The sequence below is a fragment of the Globicephala melas genome, chromosome 7, assembly GCF_963455315.2.
Source record: "Globicephala melas chromosome 7, mGloMel1.2, whole genome shotgun sequence".
Taxonomy (NCBI): domain Eukaryota; kingdom Metazoa; phylum Chordata; class Mammalia; order Artiodactyla; family Delphinidae; genus Globicephala; species Globicephala melas.
The window spans coordinates 37668283-37681935 of record NC_083320.1 but is presented as its reverse complement, the minus strand read 5'-3'; the positions used below and the strand labels follow the sequence as shown (position 1 = coordinate 37681935).

Here is a 13653-nt window from a genome sequence, read left to right as displayed (position 1 = left end):
TTGAATAAGTCCAGCTCTTTTTATATTTCAACACTGGAAAGCATAAGCCACACTGACCCAGGATAAAAAAATAATTGGGTTGGTTAAAGAGGATGTTAAGGCTTGATCTTAACAGAAATATTTGAAAGGAACATGACAACAAGAAAAAAAAGTTATCAGTTTGGTTCATTGATGGGAAGGTACAACAATAACCTACTTCAGTTTAAAGACAATATTACTTACTTCACAAGACTCAATTACAAAGTACTGATGCAGCCATTAATTTAACAATAAATTATAAGGTACAAGAGCAATGTCTTTACCAGCAACATTATTTAGAACAAAAAGATTATATAATCTTTATTTAAAAAGGCAACATGATAGACAACTCTAAGACAAAAATTAAACAAGTATTACACATTGTAAAAAGTTTCTCCAGGGAGTTCTCCGGCAGTCCAGTGGTTAGGACTCGGCACTTTTACTGATGTGGCCCATGTTCAACCCCTGGTGCAGTAACTAAGATCCCGCAAGTTGAGCAGCACAGCCCAAAAAAAAAAAAAGTTGCTCCACTGAGGTTCACATTCAAAACCTCCTCTCAACTGCTTCAATAGCCTAAAAAGTTGCCCTTACTCCCTTTAGGTCATCCTTCACTCTGCAACCAATGACTTTCCTAAATCACAGAAGTAATCTGTTACCTGGGAGAATGAGGAGGGCACTTTATCCTGTAGATATCCGAAGGCCAAAGCGAAACCTAGCTCAGCGTCCAAAGCCTTCCCTAATCTGATGCTAACCTAACATTTCCTCCTCTGAGCTCAGAAGGTTCCCAAAATATAAGTCCTACTTCCCACCTATCTTAGCCAAACAGATGTATTCAAACCTACCCAATCGTTCAAGTTTGTGTCCCCTTTCTGTGACACCCTTAATACTTACGGTATAAATTAATCTCTCAATAAGTGTTGATAAAATATTCAGCAGTCATCACGCACAAGGTACTGTCGATACCAAAGTACACTTTCTGTACACAACTTCAAAGTGGAAGAGAAAACCTTAACACAATAGAATATTCTAAGTAATAACGATTTATAGAGTGCTGCAGTAGCAGCACAAAAAACAAACACCGAGAAACTAATTCTGCTCCAGGTTATCAGAGATGGCTTAACAAGTGAAAACAGAGATGGACCTTGAAGGACTAGCGTTCTCCAGGAAAATGTCATGAGGAAGGAGCAAGAAACTACGTAACATTCATCACTAACATTCATCCCACTGTATTATACTGCTAAGTGATGGACAATATCTTGTATACAGACGGTATTCAGATGTGAAACTGAATGCTCCAATACTTTCTTTATGGCCTCAGCTAATTCATATTGATAGGAAGCATAATCCCAAATAAGAGCAATTTTGGTAAATGAATTGCAATCTTCTGTAGACCAAAACTTTCAACTGGGTTTCTAAAACGCAGGAAAACTAATCATAACTTTGATTTTCCTATCCAAAAGTATCTTATGATAAAGATACCAATAAACAAGTAATCAAAGCCACAAAATGCCCCAAATAAATAATCTACTCCTGAATAAACAAGAATAGCCAACATCCTTACTTTTTCTAATTATTTTGCAAAAAGTATGTTTGAGATAGTCTAAAGACAGAAATGCCTAAAAAACACTTCAGGGTTAAAACAGTGTTTAAATCCCAAATACCTAACAAGAATAATAAAAATATTAAAGTTATTGCCACTTCATTAGCCTGTTTCTAAAGTTGCAGAAAGCTAGACTTCAGTTCCCATAGGTGATACAATTATTAATAGCCCCAACCAACATTTCCAGATGCATCTACTTTTTCCCTCCTTGCATTCTCTTTTCCTGCTACAGCCAACCACTCAAACACATCTTTCACGACTCACTGCCTAGGTACAAGATGGTCTCTCAGACTCAAATGTCCTCCCCTAATTTAAAACCGATTGATCCTTTTAGACCAGGGACACCTCACCTCCTCTATGAAACAGCCCTAAGTATAAATTAATTACTCCGTTCGTTACCCAGGTTCCCAGAACATGTTGCTTATACTTTTTTTAAGCATTCATTTGCCTCATACAAAAATGAAGATGTATACGTATCTGTTTCCCCACTAGGCTGTAAAACTTGATGGCCTTAGTCTTCATTACCTCTCACAGACTAACCCCGAGCCAGGAACCTAGAAACGATGTGTGAAATAGTGACTCTTGGAAGCTCGTGTTTGATGACAATTTCAGATTCCAAGTCAGAAATCAAGGAATGCAGCTCCAACTTCCCATGCCTCATCTTTTCTCAACAGTGACCCTACTTCCTGTCATTTCTGGATACTCCCTGACGGGGGACTCCAGCCTATTCCCAACATTTTCCTAATGCATACTCTGTATTCCACAAAACGACCAACTACTTCAAATGCTTTGGCCATTAACGTGCCTTTCTCTCTTCACCAATAATATGGTAGGAAGAAAAAGACCTTTGCTTTCTTTGGAGGAAGAAAACGACCCATATTATACTAAAAGTGATCCAGGGAGGGAAAAACTACCAGATTTTGTTCCCAAATCATTTCGAACAACAACAACAACAAAAAAACCGAGGTAAGTATCTTGGACGCCTGAAGTCATGCAGATTAACCAAGGTTAAGAGTAATGGGCCTCAGTCTGACTAAACTCGACTGAAGGCTGCCCGGAAAGCGGCTGCCGTATTTCAGCGCTTTTCTGGCTCTCCCATGCACAAACTATGCCAACGGCAGTTCCGAGAGGCGAGGAAGACTTTGTTCCCACGCGCTCTTCCCCGCTCCCTTGCCCAAGAATCTTCCTCAGAGAGCCGTTTAACGAGGCCCCCGGGTCAGAGAAAAAAAGCAACGCTGAAGCAGCAGCTCCCGAACACTGAACAAAGCGCCTGTCGGGGGTGTACGAGTAGGACGCCATTACGCGGGGCAGTGGCCTGCGCCGCTGGCGCCGAGCAGACGACGCGGGCCCTGAAGAGCGGGCTCGGGCCCCCAGAAAAGGAACCACAGGAAGAGGCAAAAACCTAGGAAGCCAAAGTCTTAGCAGTTTGGGCAGCGGAGAACCTACGTAACAAGGAAAAGACCGCTTACCTTCGTGGGTTTTCGCGATCTTCGCCATTTTGTCCACTCGAACACACAGACGGAACTGGCGCTCCCAAGAACTTCCGCTCGTCGCCGCTGCCACGGAGAAAAACAGCTGGGGGCCGCTCTCCACGCAAGCGCCAAGCGGGAGCGCGCTCCGTCGATGACACGTGACAGAACAGCCACCTAGATAGAACAGAGAGGTGCATTGTGGGTGGAGGGAGGAGCCAGGGTGGGGTCCGGAGGCGGTTTTCCCAGTAAACCAGAAAAGGGTTAGGTGAGCCTTGGTTCCTTAATGTGAGTAACTCTGCCCTGGAGTAAAGTGGATTACATCAGGGTATACCAGGGCAGTTAAAAACAGTCACTGAAAGAAACATTACGGTTTCAGGGCTGGGAGAAGCCTCAGGCCTTCAATCCCCTTCCTCCAAATTCACCGGACCGGCGTTCTGGAGCCAAACAAAAGCTTTCTTTAGCATGTCTCAGATGTTGCAGTGCTTAGTTGCAGAAACAGTTACAACAGTCTCATCCCTCGCGCTGTAATTCAAGGTCATTTTTCTTTTTTTCTAAATACCATTTGGATAGGAGTTTCGTCTACAATATACGTTCCCAAACACTACTGAAATTCACATAAAGTTGGTAAATTGTTGCTAATTCCATAAATCCCATAAAGTGGATAAACTGTGGCTAATCCCATTTAAGAAATGAGAGAAAAAACTAGGGCGGGGGGTATATATAAATTGTGCAATATCACACAGTTATTAAGTTACACAGCAGGAACTCTACCAGTCTTTTAAAGCCTTTTTAAACTTTCTGAGTTCTTAGAAAAGCCCTGATCGTCAGCATTAACACTAATGAAATGCCTCTCTTAATCCTAAACGTCATTCCTAAATCAGGAATTTTTAAAAGATAAAAATACAGCGGTGGGGTGGATAGGGAAAGTGGGAGGGGGACACAAGAGGGAGGAGATACGGGGATATATGTATATGTATAGCTGATTCACTTTCTTATGAAGCAGAAACTAACACCATTGTAAAGCAATTATACTTCAATAAAGATGTGAAAAATAAATAAATAAAATATATGCTAAAAAAAATACAGTGGTCTTTTTTCTTCTAAGCATCAGCTATATGAGCAGAGCATAAGCTTGTATTGTCACACTGGCCTTGGACTCTGAAGAACAAAAGAACTTAAGAGGGAAGTTGGTACTGGAAGCAGCCTTGTAAAGCAGGTAAGGGTCAAGTTATAGCTATCACAAAGAAAACAGTTTACCTTGCTGTGTGACTGACTCAATACAAATATGTAGTAGAAACTTTAGTAACAAAAAAGTGAGATTTTTTTATTAGCATCAATGAAAAAATCAATTTGATGGGTTAAAGTTTTCATTTGTTTGATTTAATTGTTTTAATTTAGGTTAAACAGTAGCCGGAGGAAGAAGGGGATGAGATAAGAGAGGAACATGTAGATTATGCCTATTGTTGGTAAGTTCTAGTTCTTGGATTGTCAGAGGGTCCACAAACATTCCTTAAATGGTTTATAACCTACACATAGATTACGTATATTCTTTTATAGATACAAAATAGCATATTTTAAAATAATAAAAGAAAATGAATAAGAAATAATGAATTAGAAAAGGGTGTTATATGTCCATCAATAACCAACAAGCTAAAAGAATTCATCCATGTTGGCAAAAAGATTGCAGGTATGTTGCATTTCTTGATTCATGATTTTTTATCTTAAATTCGTTTATACAAGACAATCACAGTCATGTAAAAATATATGAAAAGGAAATTCACCAAAATGTTAATAGTGGATATTTGTGAATGATGGAATTTTGAGTGTTTTTTTCTTTATAATTTTTAGTATTTTCCAGATACTCCGCTATGAGCATGTATTATCTTTATAAACAGAAAAAAATAAATGAAATGAAAAGCATTTGTAACACTATGGTTTGTCACATGTCCTTTGTCTTTCCAAGATAAAAGCTGTGCCTGCTGGCCACTTTGTATTATGTGCATATTTCTCTAGGTTCCTCGGTATTAAGTTACTTTTGTAGGGCAAGGACATATATTGGGTAGTGAGGTATGAGAGACTTTGCCAAAGATCAAGTGAGACTCCCTTCTCTTAATCTTCTAAAAGATGAATTGTCTTTAATAAAAGAATGACTTGGATTTTTACACAGTAAGAAACAAGAGTTTTTTTAATAAGTACCCTTTACTTTCCATTTCCAAAATTAATAAATAATAATCAGATATTATTTAAAATGGATTTCCTACCTTTTTCTGGTAAGGTTTCTTAATTTCAAAAGTCAGAAGGGGTTATCTCCCCTCCCTTTTATAACCTAAACCATTGAGAATGATGACACCCAATTAAAAGGAAAGTCCTTTCCTTTTCTTATCAAGGACACTTGGAGGCTTGCTTTTCCTAATCTCAAAAAACTATTGGACTTCCCTGGTGGCACAGTGGTTAAGGATACACCTGCCGGGCTTCCCTGGTGGCGCAGTAGTTGAGAGTCCGCCTGCCAATGCAGGGGACATGGGTTCGTGCCCCGGTCTAGGAAGATCCCACATGCCGCGAAGTGGCTGGGCCCGTGAGCCATGGCCACTGAGCCTGCGTGTCCGGAGCCTATGCTCCACAACGGGAGAGGCCACAACAGTGAGAGACCCGCGAACCCCAAAAAAAAAAGAATCCACTTGCCAATGCAGGGGACAGGGGTTCAATCCCTGGCCTGGGAAGATCCCACATGCCACGGAGCAACTAAGCCCGTGCACCACAACTACTAAGCCTGGGCTCTAGAGCCCACGAGCCACAACTACTGGAGCCTGCACGTCTACAGCCCCTGCTCCTCAACAAAGAGGAGCCTGCGCACTGCATCGAAGAGTAGCCCCCGCTTGCCACACTAGAGAAAGCCCGCGCACAGCAACAAAGACCCAACACAGCCAAAAATAAATAAATTTATTTTTAAAAAATATTGCAAAGTAGCAAGTATACATAATTTTTCTGGACAAAAACCAAGATATAATAATTTTTCAGAATGTTAAGTGCTAGCTGTAACTGCACAAATTACCTTTGGAGATAAAGCTACAAAGGCCTGGAAGCTCCATGCTATTGGAAAACCAGTGACAATTTATCAAGCCCATCTTTTCAGAGATAAAGGGACTGTCACAGGATAAATGGACCACAATCTTAATGTGTAATGTTGAGCTTTCCAGAAATCTATATCAGAGGGACATCAGACTCTACCTACCCTAGGCCAAAACTCTACTTCCATCTGCCTTTCAGTTATGTCTAAACTTCCAAAACTATAGTTTTATTTCTGAATATGCCAAGTTCTGAATATACCAGTCAATGTGACTGTCATGCCTGACTTTCCCTTCTAGCTTCAACTGACCTGACCAAACTCTCTATTTAGGGGAACAGCACTGGGTTGTTCTGGAAGAGACAGGCACCTGGCCAGCTACCTAGAACCTGGCCTGGAATACAGTGTGTACACCCTGTCCATAAACAAAGGAAATTATTGGCTAAGCCAAGATTCCTTCTCCTGGAAATTTTAACTTGAAGTATGAAATGAACTTGCTAGTTGCTATTGAAACAGAAAGAATCAGAGGAAATTGTCACTTCCTCTGAAGAATCATGAACTCCTATTGCTTGAGTCCCCACCACTTCCTTGAATCCAGAATCACCTCCAGCTCCAAGCTTCCAAAGGCTCATTCTTTAAATAATACTGCTTTTCTTGAACTAGCTTGGGTGATTTCTCTTCCTTTCAGCTATACCAGGCCTAACTAGAACAGAAGAGCATATATTAATATATGTGTGCCGACCTCCTAGAGAAATGGAAATAAAAACAAAAATAAACAAATGGGACCTAATGAAACTTCAAAGCTTTTGCACAGCAAAGGAAACCATAAACAAGACCAAAAGACAACCCTCAGAATGGGAGAAAATATTTGCAAATGAAGCAACTGACAAAGGATTAATCTCCAAAATTTATAAGCAGCTCATGCAGCTTAATAACAAAAAAACAAACAAACAAATCCAAAAATGGGCAGAAGACCTAAATAGACATTTCTCCAAAGAAGATATACAGACTGCCAACAAACACATGAAAGAATGCTCAACATGGGCTTCCCTGGTGGTGCAGTGGTTGAGAGTCCACCTGCCAATGCAGGCGACACGGGTTCGTGCCCCAGTCCGGGAAGATCCCACATGCCGCGGAGCGGCTGCGCCTGTGGGCCGTGGCCACTGAGCCTGCGCGTCCTGAGCCTGTTGCTCCGCAACGGGAGAGGCCGCAACAGGGAGAGGCCTGCGTACCACAAAAAAAAAAAGAATGCTCAACATCACTAATCATTAGAGAAATGCAAATCAAAACTACAATGAGATATCATCTCACACCAGTCAGAATGGCCATCATCAAAAAATCTAGAAACAATAAATGCTGGAGAGGGTGTGGAGAAAAGGGAACCCTCTTGCACAGTTGGTGGGAATGTAAATTGATACAGCCACTGTGGAGAACAGTATGGAGGTTCCTTAAAAGACTACAAATAGAACTACCATATGACCCAGCAATCCCACTAATGGGCATATACCCTGAGAAACCCATAATTCAAAAAGAGTCATGTACCAAAATGTTCATTGCAGCTCTATTTACAATAGCCCGGAGATGGAAACAACCTAAGTGTCCATCATCGGATGAATGGATAAAGAAGATGTGGCACATATATACAATGGAATATTACTCAGCCATAAAAAGAAACGAAATTGAGCTATTTGTAATGAGGTGGATGGACCTAGAGTCTGTCATACAGAGTGAAGTAAGTCAAAAAGAGAGAGACAAATACCGTATGCTAACACATATATATGGAATTTAAGAAAAAAAAATGTCATGAAGGACCTAGGGGTAAGACAGGAATAAAGACACAGACCTACTAGAGAATGGACTTGAGGATATGGGGAGGGGGAAGGGTAAGCTGTGATAAAGCGAGAGAGAGGCATGGACATATATACACTACCAAATGTAAGGTAGGTAGCTAGTGGGAAGCAGCTGCATAGCACAGGGAGATCAGCTCGGTTTTTGTGACCGCCTTGAGGGGTGGGATAGGGAGGGTGGGAGGGAGGGAGACGCAAGAGGGAAGAGATAGGGGAACATATGTATATATATAACTGATTCATTTTGTTGTAAAGCAGAAACTAACACACCATTGTAAAGCAATTATACTCCAATAAAAATGTTTAAAAAAATAAAAGCAAAAAAGCCCCCCAAAAATATGTGTGAATTCATTAACTAGCTTCTGTTTCTAGCTAAAAGTCAGCTGAGAGCTGTCTTTGATTCATAGTAGTGAAATACCTAGATTCAGAGCATAAGTCAAGTAGGTGTTCCAGATAGCTAAGAGGATTGTGTCTCAGAAGCATCAGATACCTAGAATGCTGTGATGGTCTTCTAATGTGTCAACTTGACTAAGCTACAGTCCCGTTATTCATACAGATACTAACATTGGTGTTGCTATGAAGGCCTTGTGGATATGCTTTAAGTCCATAATAACTGACTTTAAGTAAAGGAGATTGTCCTAGATAATCTGGGTGGGTCTAATTCAATTGGTTGAAAGGTCTTGAGAGCAGAACTGAGGCTTCCCTGAATAAGAAAATTCCATCCGTGGATGGCAACTTCAGCCTATGCCAGAGAGTTCCAGCCTGCTCTTACTGATGGCCTGCCCTATAGATTTTGGACCTGCTTATTAGCCAGTGCCCACAATCGTGTAAACCAATTCCTTGCAATAAATGTCTTAATATGTATCTCCTACTGGTCTGTTTATCCAGTTGAACCCTCATTAAAACAAATGCTAAAGGTAAATTTCACCATTCATTTATTCAAAAAATATTTGAAGACCTATCAATAAATATTCAGCAAGAACCCATCATATATCAGACATTACTTTAGATGCTGGGAATACAATGTTGAACAAGATACTGTCCTCACTGGGACTTCCCTGGCGCTCCAGTGGTTAAGATTCCACACTTGCAGTGCTTCCACTGTAGAGGGCGCGGGTTCCATCCCTGGTGGGGGACTAGGATCCCACACGCCACACACCACAGCTAAATAAATAAATAAATAAAAAGATACTCTCCTCACGGAGATCAGATTCTTTGAGGGAGAGGGATTAAAAATCTATGTGTGATTATATAATTTCAGATACTATCAAGTGCTATGAAGAAAAATAAGGCAAAGTAAGGGGGGAGTGGGCAGGGTGGCAGGATAGACAGAAAAGGCAAGATGTCTGTGAGGATGACATCAGGGCAGATACCTAAATGAAGTATGGGAATGAGTATGCCAGATGTAGCAAGTGCCAATGTTCCAAGGTGAGAGTGAACTTGGGGTGTTCCAAGAACAGCAAGAAGGCTGGTGTGTGTAGAGTGGAGTAAGGGGGAGAAGAGTAGCATAAGATGAGGCCAGGTACCTGTGGTACCTGGCAATACAACATTGCTGAATGGTTAAATTAATATTGAATGAAGGAATCTGCCAAACTTTCCTGTTCTGTACTGTCTCTGCTAGCTTACAAAGAGACCTGCCACATAATTTTTGCTACGGGATTCTCAATGATAGATGTACCAAACAAGAGCAGGAAACACTGTCACTAATGACTCAGCTTAGGATGGCTGTTTTCACTAGCTGAACTAAGAAACTGGCTGAGGTGGGAGGTCAGGACCAGAGAAACAGGATTTGTGAAAGAGGGTAAGGGATGTTGGACAGACTAGGGTCCTTAGGTCAATGACAGGTGATCTGCTGTAGGCAGGCACCAGAGTCAACCTAGATATGTTGGCAGTAATAACAACAATAGTAGTACAAAGCTGGCAGTTTTTGATGTCACCCCAAACCCAAAGAGACCTACTAGGCAGAGTATTCTTTCCTAGTGATGGGAGGTACAAGATGCAATAGCTTGTCCTTTACTTTGGAGGGGATGTCCAGGGATGCCCCAGGCCACTACGCCCCTAACACAGTGGTTCTCAACTGGGAGTGATTTTGTCTTCCAGGGATACTTGTCAATGTCTTCAGATATTTTTGGTTGTCACAACCTAATCCTCTTTTCCTAGAAGGTCCTCCTTCCTATTCCCACCCCCATCTCCTGTACTCTCTTTCACCTGGCTTACTCCTCATCCCATAAAACTGACCCAGTGTCGCCCCACCCAGGAAATCTCACCGGAGGAGTGAGATATAGATAGCATGCTTTGATACTGCCCTCCTCCTTAAATACCACAAACATCTCTAACTACTCTAGCCATTTTGTATTATAATTGTTTCTATGTGTCTTTCTCCCTGAACTGGTTTGTAACACCTAAAGCAAGGTAAAGTGAGCAATTACTGGCATCTAGAGCATAGAATACTGCTCAATATCATAAGTTCCACAGGAAAGCTCCCCACAACAGAAGTTTCTGGCCCAGAATGTCAATAGTGCCACCCTGGGAAATCCTGCCCTAAAAATATCACTAACGAAGCAGACCTTAATTTTCATTGGGTTTATCTCCTACCCTCTGGAATATGTATGTCTTTCCAAGGCCTCCAATGTACCTACCATTTCCTGGTCATTTAGTCTGATTAACATGATTAACACAATGCCATCCATATGATGGACTGATATGACGTTCTGCTGTCCAGGTCCTTTAAGACTATATTATGATAGGGACTTCCCTGGTGGTCCAGTGGTTAAGACTCTGTGCTCCCAATGCAGGGGGCCTAGTTTCGATCCCTGGTCAGGGAACTAGATCCAGCATGCCACAGCTAAAACATCCCACATGCTGCAACTAAAGATCCCACATGCAGCGACTAAATATCCTGCATGCTGCAACTAAAATCCCACATGCTGCAACTAAAGATCCCGCAATCAACAACTAAATATCTCGCATGTGGCAATGAAGATCCCACGTGCTGCAACTAAGACCCAGCACAGCCAAATAAATAAATTAATATTTTTTAAAAAAGAAAAACTTTAAAAAAGGACTATATTATAATAGAGTTATTATGATAGACCATATTATGGGAGAGTTAAACCAGGAGTAAAACCTAAAATGTATACTCCTGTGCAGTTCAAGAAAATGAATACTGTTATAAATCCTTATTGTTAGGGATGGAAAACAACTCTTTCATCAAATCAGTACCTGCTTACCATGTACTTGAAGTCACATTAATCTGCTCTAGCTACCACCTCTAGCACAGCAACTGCAACTGGGGCTACTACTTGGCTGAAATTGTGATAGTTTACTGTCATCCTCCAGGGTCTGTGCAGCCTTTGTAAGGGTCAGACTTCAGTTTAGACATGATGAGGACCACAGCCCTTGCATTCTTCAGGTCTTTAAGGCACTAATCTCTGCCATACTTCCTAGAGTATGATAATGTTTTCTATCTACCATCATGGCAGAGTGTGAGGGAAGCTGTTCATTAGCCTTCCCTACTATGTTCTTATTCCAGGAACCAATATGACAGTTTAGCCAACTTCTAACTATATTCATTCCAATTAAACATTTGGGAACTTGGGAAATGACACTTGGCACTATGAACCAGACCTGGGCCCAGACTCCATTTATAACCCTAGATTCCCACTCTAACAGGGACTATTACGACTCTTTGGGTATCAATGTCAACTTGTACAGGGTCCACAGCACTCAAAACATTTGGTGATTCCACTTTTCCCAATGAACAGTTACCAGAGCAAATGATAGGTGCCTTTGGAGAAGTACGAGGGGATTCATTAACACATCCTTACCATAGTGTTACATGGTCCTGCTTCCTGGGGACCTAGCTTCTCTTTCAATCAAATGGTCTCAAATCAGAGTTCTACATCTGAAAACTAGCTCAGGCATGGAAACTATTAAAGGATCAGTTTTTGAAAAATTTTTACTGGAATAGCTGCCTTCAGCCTCCTGAACATCCAACCTTGATTTCTCTTGGTTGTACAGATTGAGCAACATCGTTGTAGGCTGCCCATCAATCTTGCCTCTAAGGACACCCTGTTGCATTAACAATCTCTGTATCTTTCCCCAGGTCAGGACCCCCGACGCAGCCATTTCGACCTTGTGCTAATTATAATTGTACCCACCTTGCTTCTGAGGGTGAAGCATCACCACTTGGCCTCTATTTTGGGATCCCATCATCCCCACTCCTTTCATGGAGCCAAGCTATGTAACTTTTTCTGCTACTATCACCTGGGGCCTGTAAAGGACAGTTACCATGAGTAACAGTGCTGTGCTGAGCCATGTTGCAGTCTGAGGCAGAAGGAAAAATCAGTAATATTGATCCTGTCTTTAAAATTTTGACATTTGTTCATCATGCACTTTTCTGCATTAGTATTATTGTTTAAATACCATATTAAAATATTATTTATCTTGGTTACTGAGATTTTTGGCACCCCCTTAAATTCTGAACCTGAGGCCTCAGTCCTGTTCAGTGATGCTGGTGCCTGCCCCTTTCACATTTCTTATTGCTTTAGGGAAAAGAGTATCCTCTGAGCCTTCCCGTGGAGCACAGTCACCTTCTAAGTTTTCCAGCCTTAGTGTAGAATACCTACTCTAGCATACCCACCTCTCTGAGCCTTTTGATCCCTTCTTCCACAATCTTCCACAGTAGTTCTGCCATTTCTACACCACTTAATGTGAGTCATCCCAGTAGAGTGTTAGCACTGCCTCCCCTGGTCCTTGTCAGCGTATTCCATATAATGGGATAGTACTCCCATATTGATAAATCCTCCCTATTCATTACCTTCTGCTACCCAGCCCTACCCCTTGATCTGAGACCCTCAAAAGTTAGTTCCTTATGTCATCCTCCAGCTCCTGCTGGTACATATTAGCTAGGTCCTTTGACTCCTTTGAGGTGTCCCTCTCCTCCCTTAGCAGGCCCAGCATTTCCTTGGCTAGGTGATGTGTGACTTAACCGCAGTTATTGGTCTGTTGTCCAGGAAGGAAAATTCTTGTGTGGAGCACCTGTCTTCTAGTAAGTCAAAGGTTTCTGTATCTTCTTCAAGCAAAGAGGGAGCACTAGCTTTTTCACAGAGAGGATTAGGCCACATCTGTAGGCCCAGAGGATTCAGGGGAACCTAGGATTTCAAGTTGCCTGGGTGCACTGACCCAGATGCCCTGATCCTATTTCTCCTGATTGAAATCCTTCCCAATCAGTGCCCTCACTTTGTATAAAAGGAATGCTGAGGCTGAAAAGTTTGTCCACATTTGGAGCTCTGCTTTTTTTAAAATTATTATTAGTTTGCAGAAATGGCTGAGTTTTTCTCTTTTTCTTTTAATATTTATTTGGTTGCGCTGGGTCTTACTTGCTGCATGCAGCCTCCTTAGTTGTGGCATGTGAACTCTTAGTTGCAGCATACATGTGGGATCTAGTTCCCTGACCAGGGATTAAACCCGGGCCCCCTGCACTGGGAGCGTGGAGTCTTATCCACTACGCCACCAAGGAAGTTCCTGGAGTTCTGCAACTCTTTTTTTTTTTTAAATAAATTTATTTATTTTTAAAATTTATTTATTACTTTTGGCTGTGTTGGGTCTTCATTGCTGCATGCAGGCTTTCTCTAGTTGTGGTGAGCGGGA

At 41.6% G+C, this 13653-nt stretch overlaps 1 protein-coding gene across 5 annotated transcripts in view; it reads right to left on the bottom strand.

Annotated features, from left to right (window-relative positions):
* SF3B1 (splicing factor 3b subunit 1) overlaps positions 1-13653 on the bottom strand; it is a 63810-nt gene that overhangs the window by 34593 nt on the left and 15564 nt on the right. For all 5 annotated transcript variants that reach the window (XR_004039223.3, XR_004039224.3, XR_009564580.2 and 2 more), the window contains exon 2: positions 3088-3264. Coding sequence is in view for 2 of the 5 variants with exons in the window: in XM_060302101.2 (XP_060158084.1) it covers positions 3088-3115 (28 nt within the window). In the remaining 3 variants the exon portion in view is untranslated. The remainder of the gene's footprint in view (positions 1-3087; positions 3265-13653) is intronic.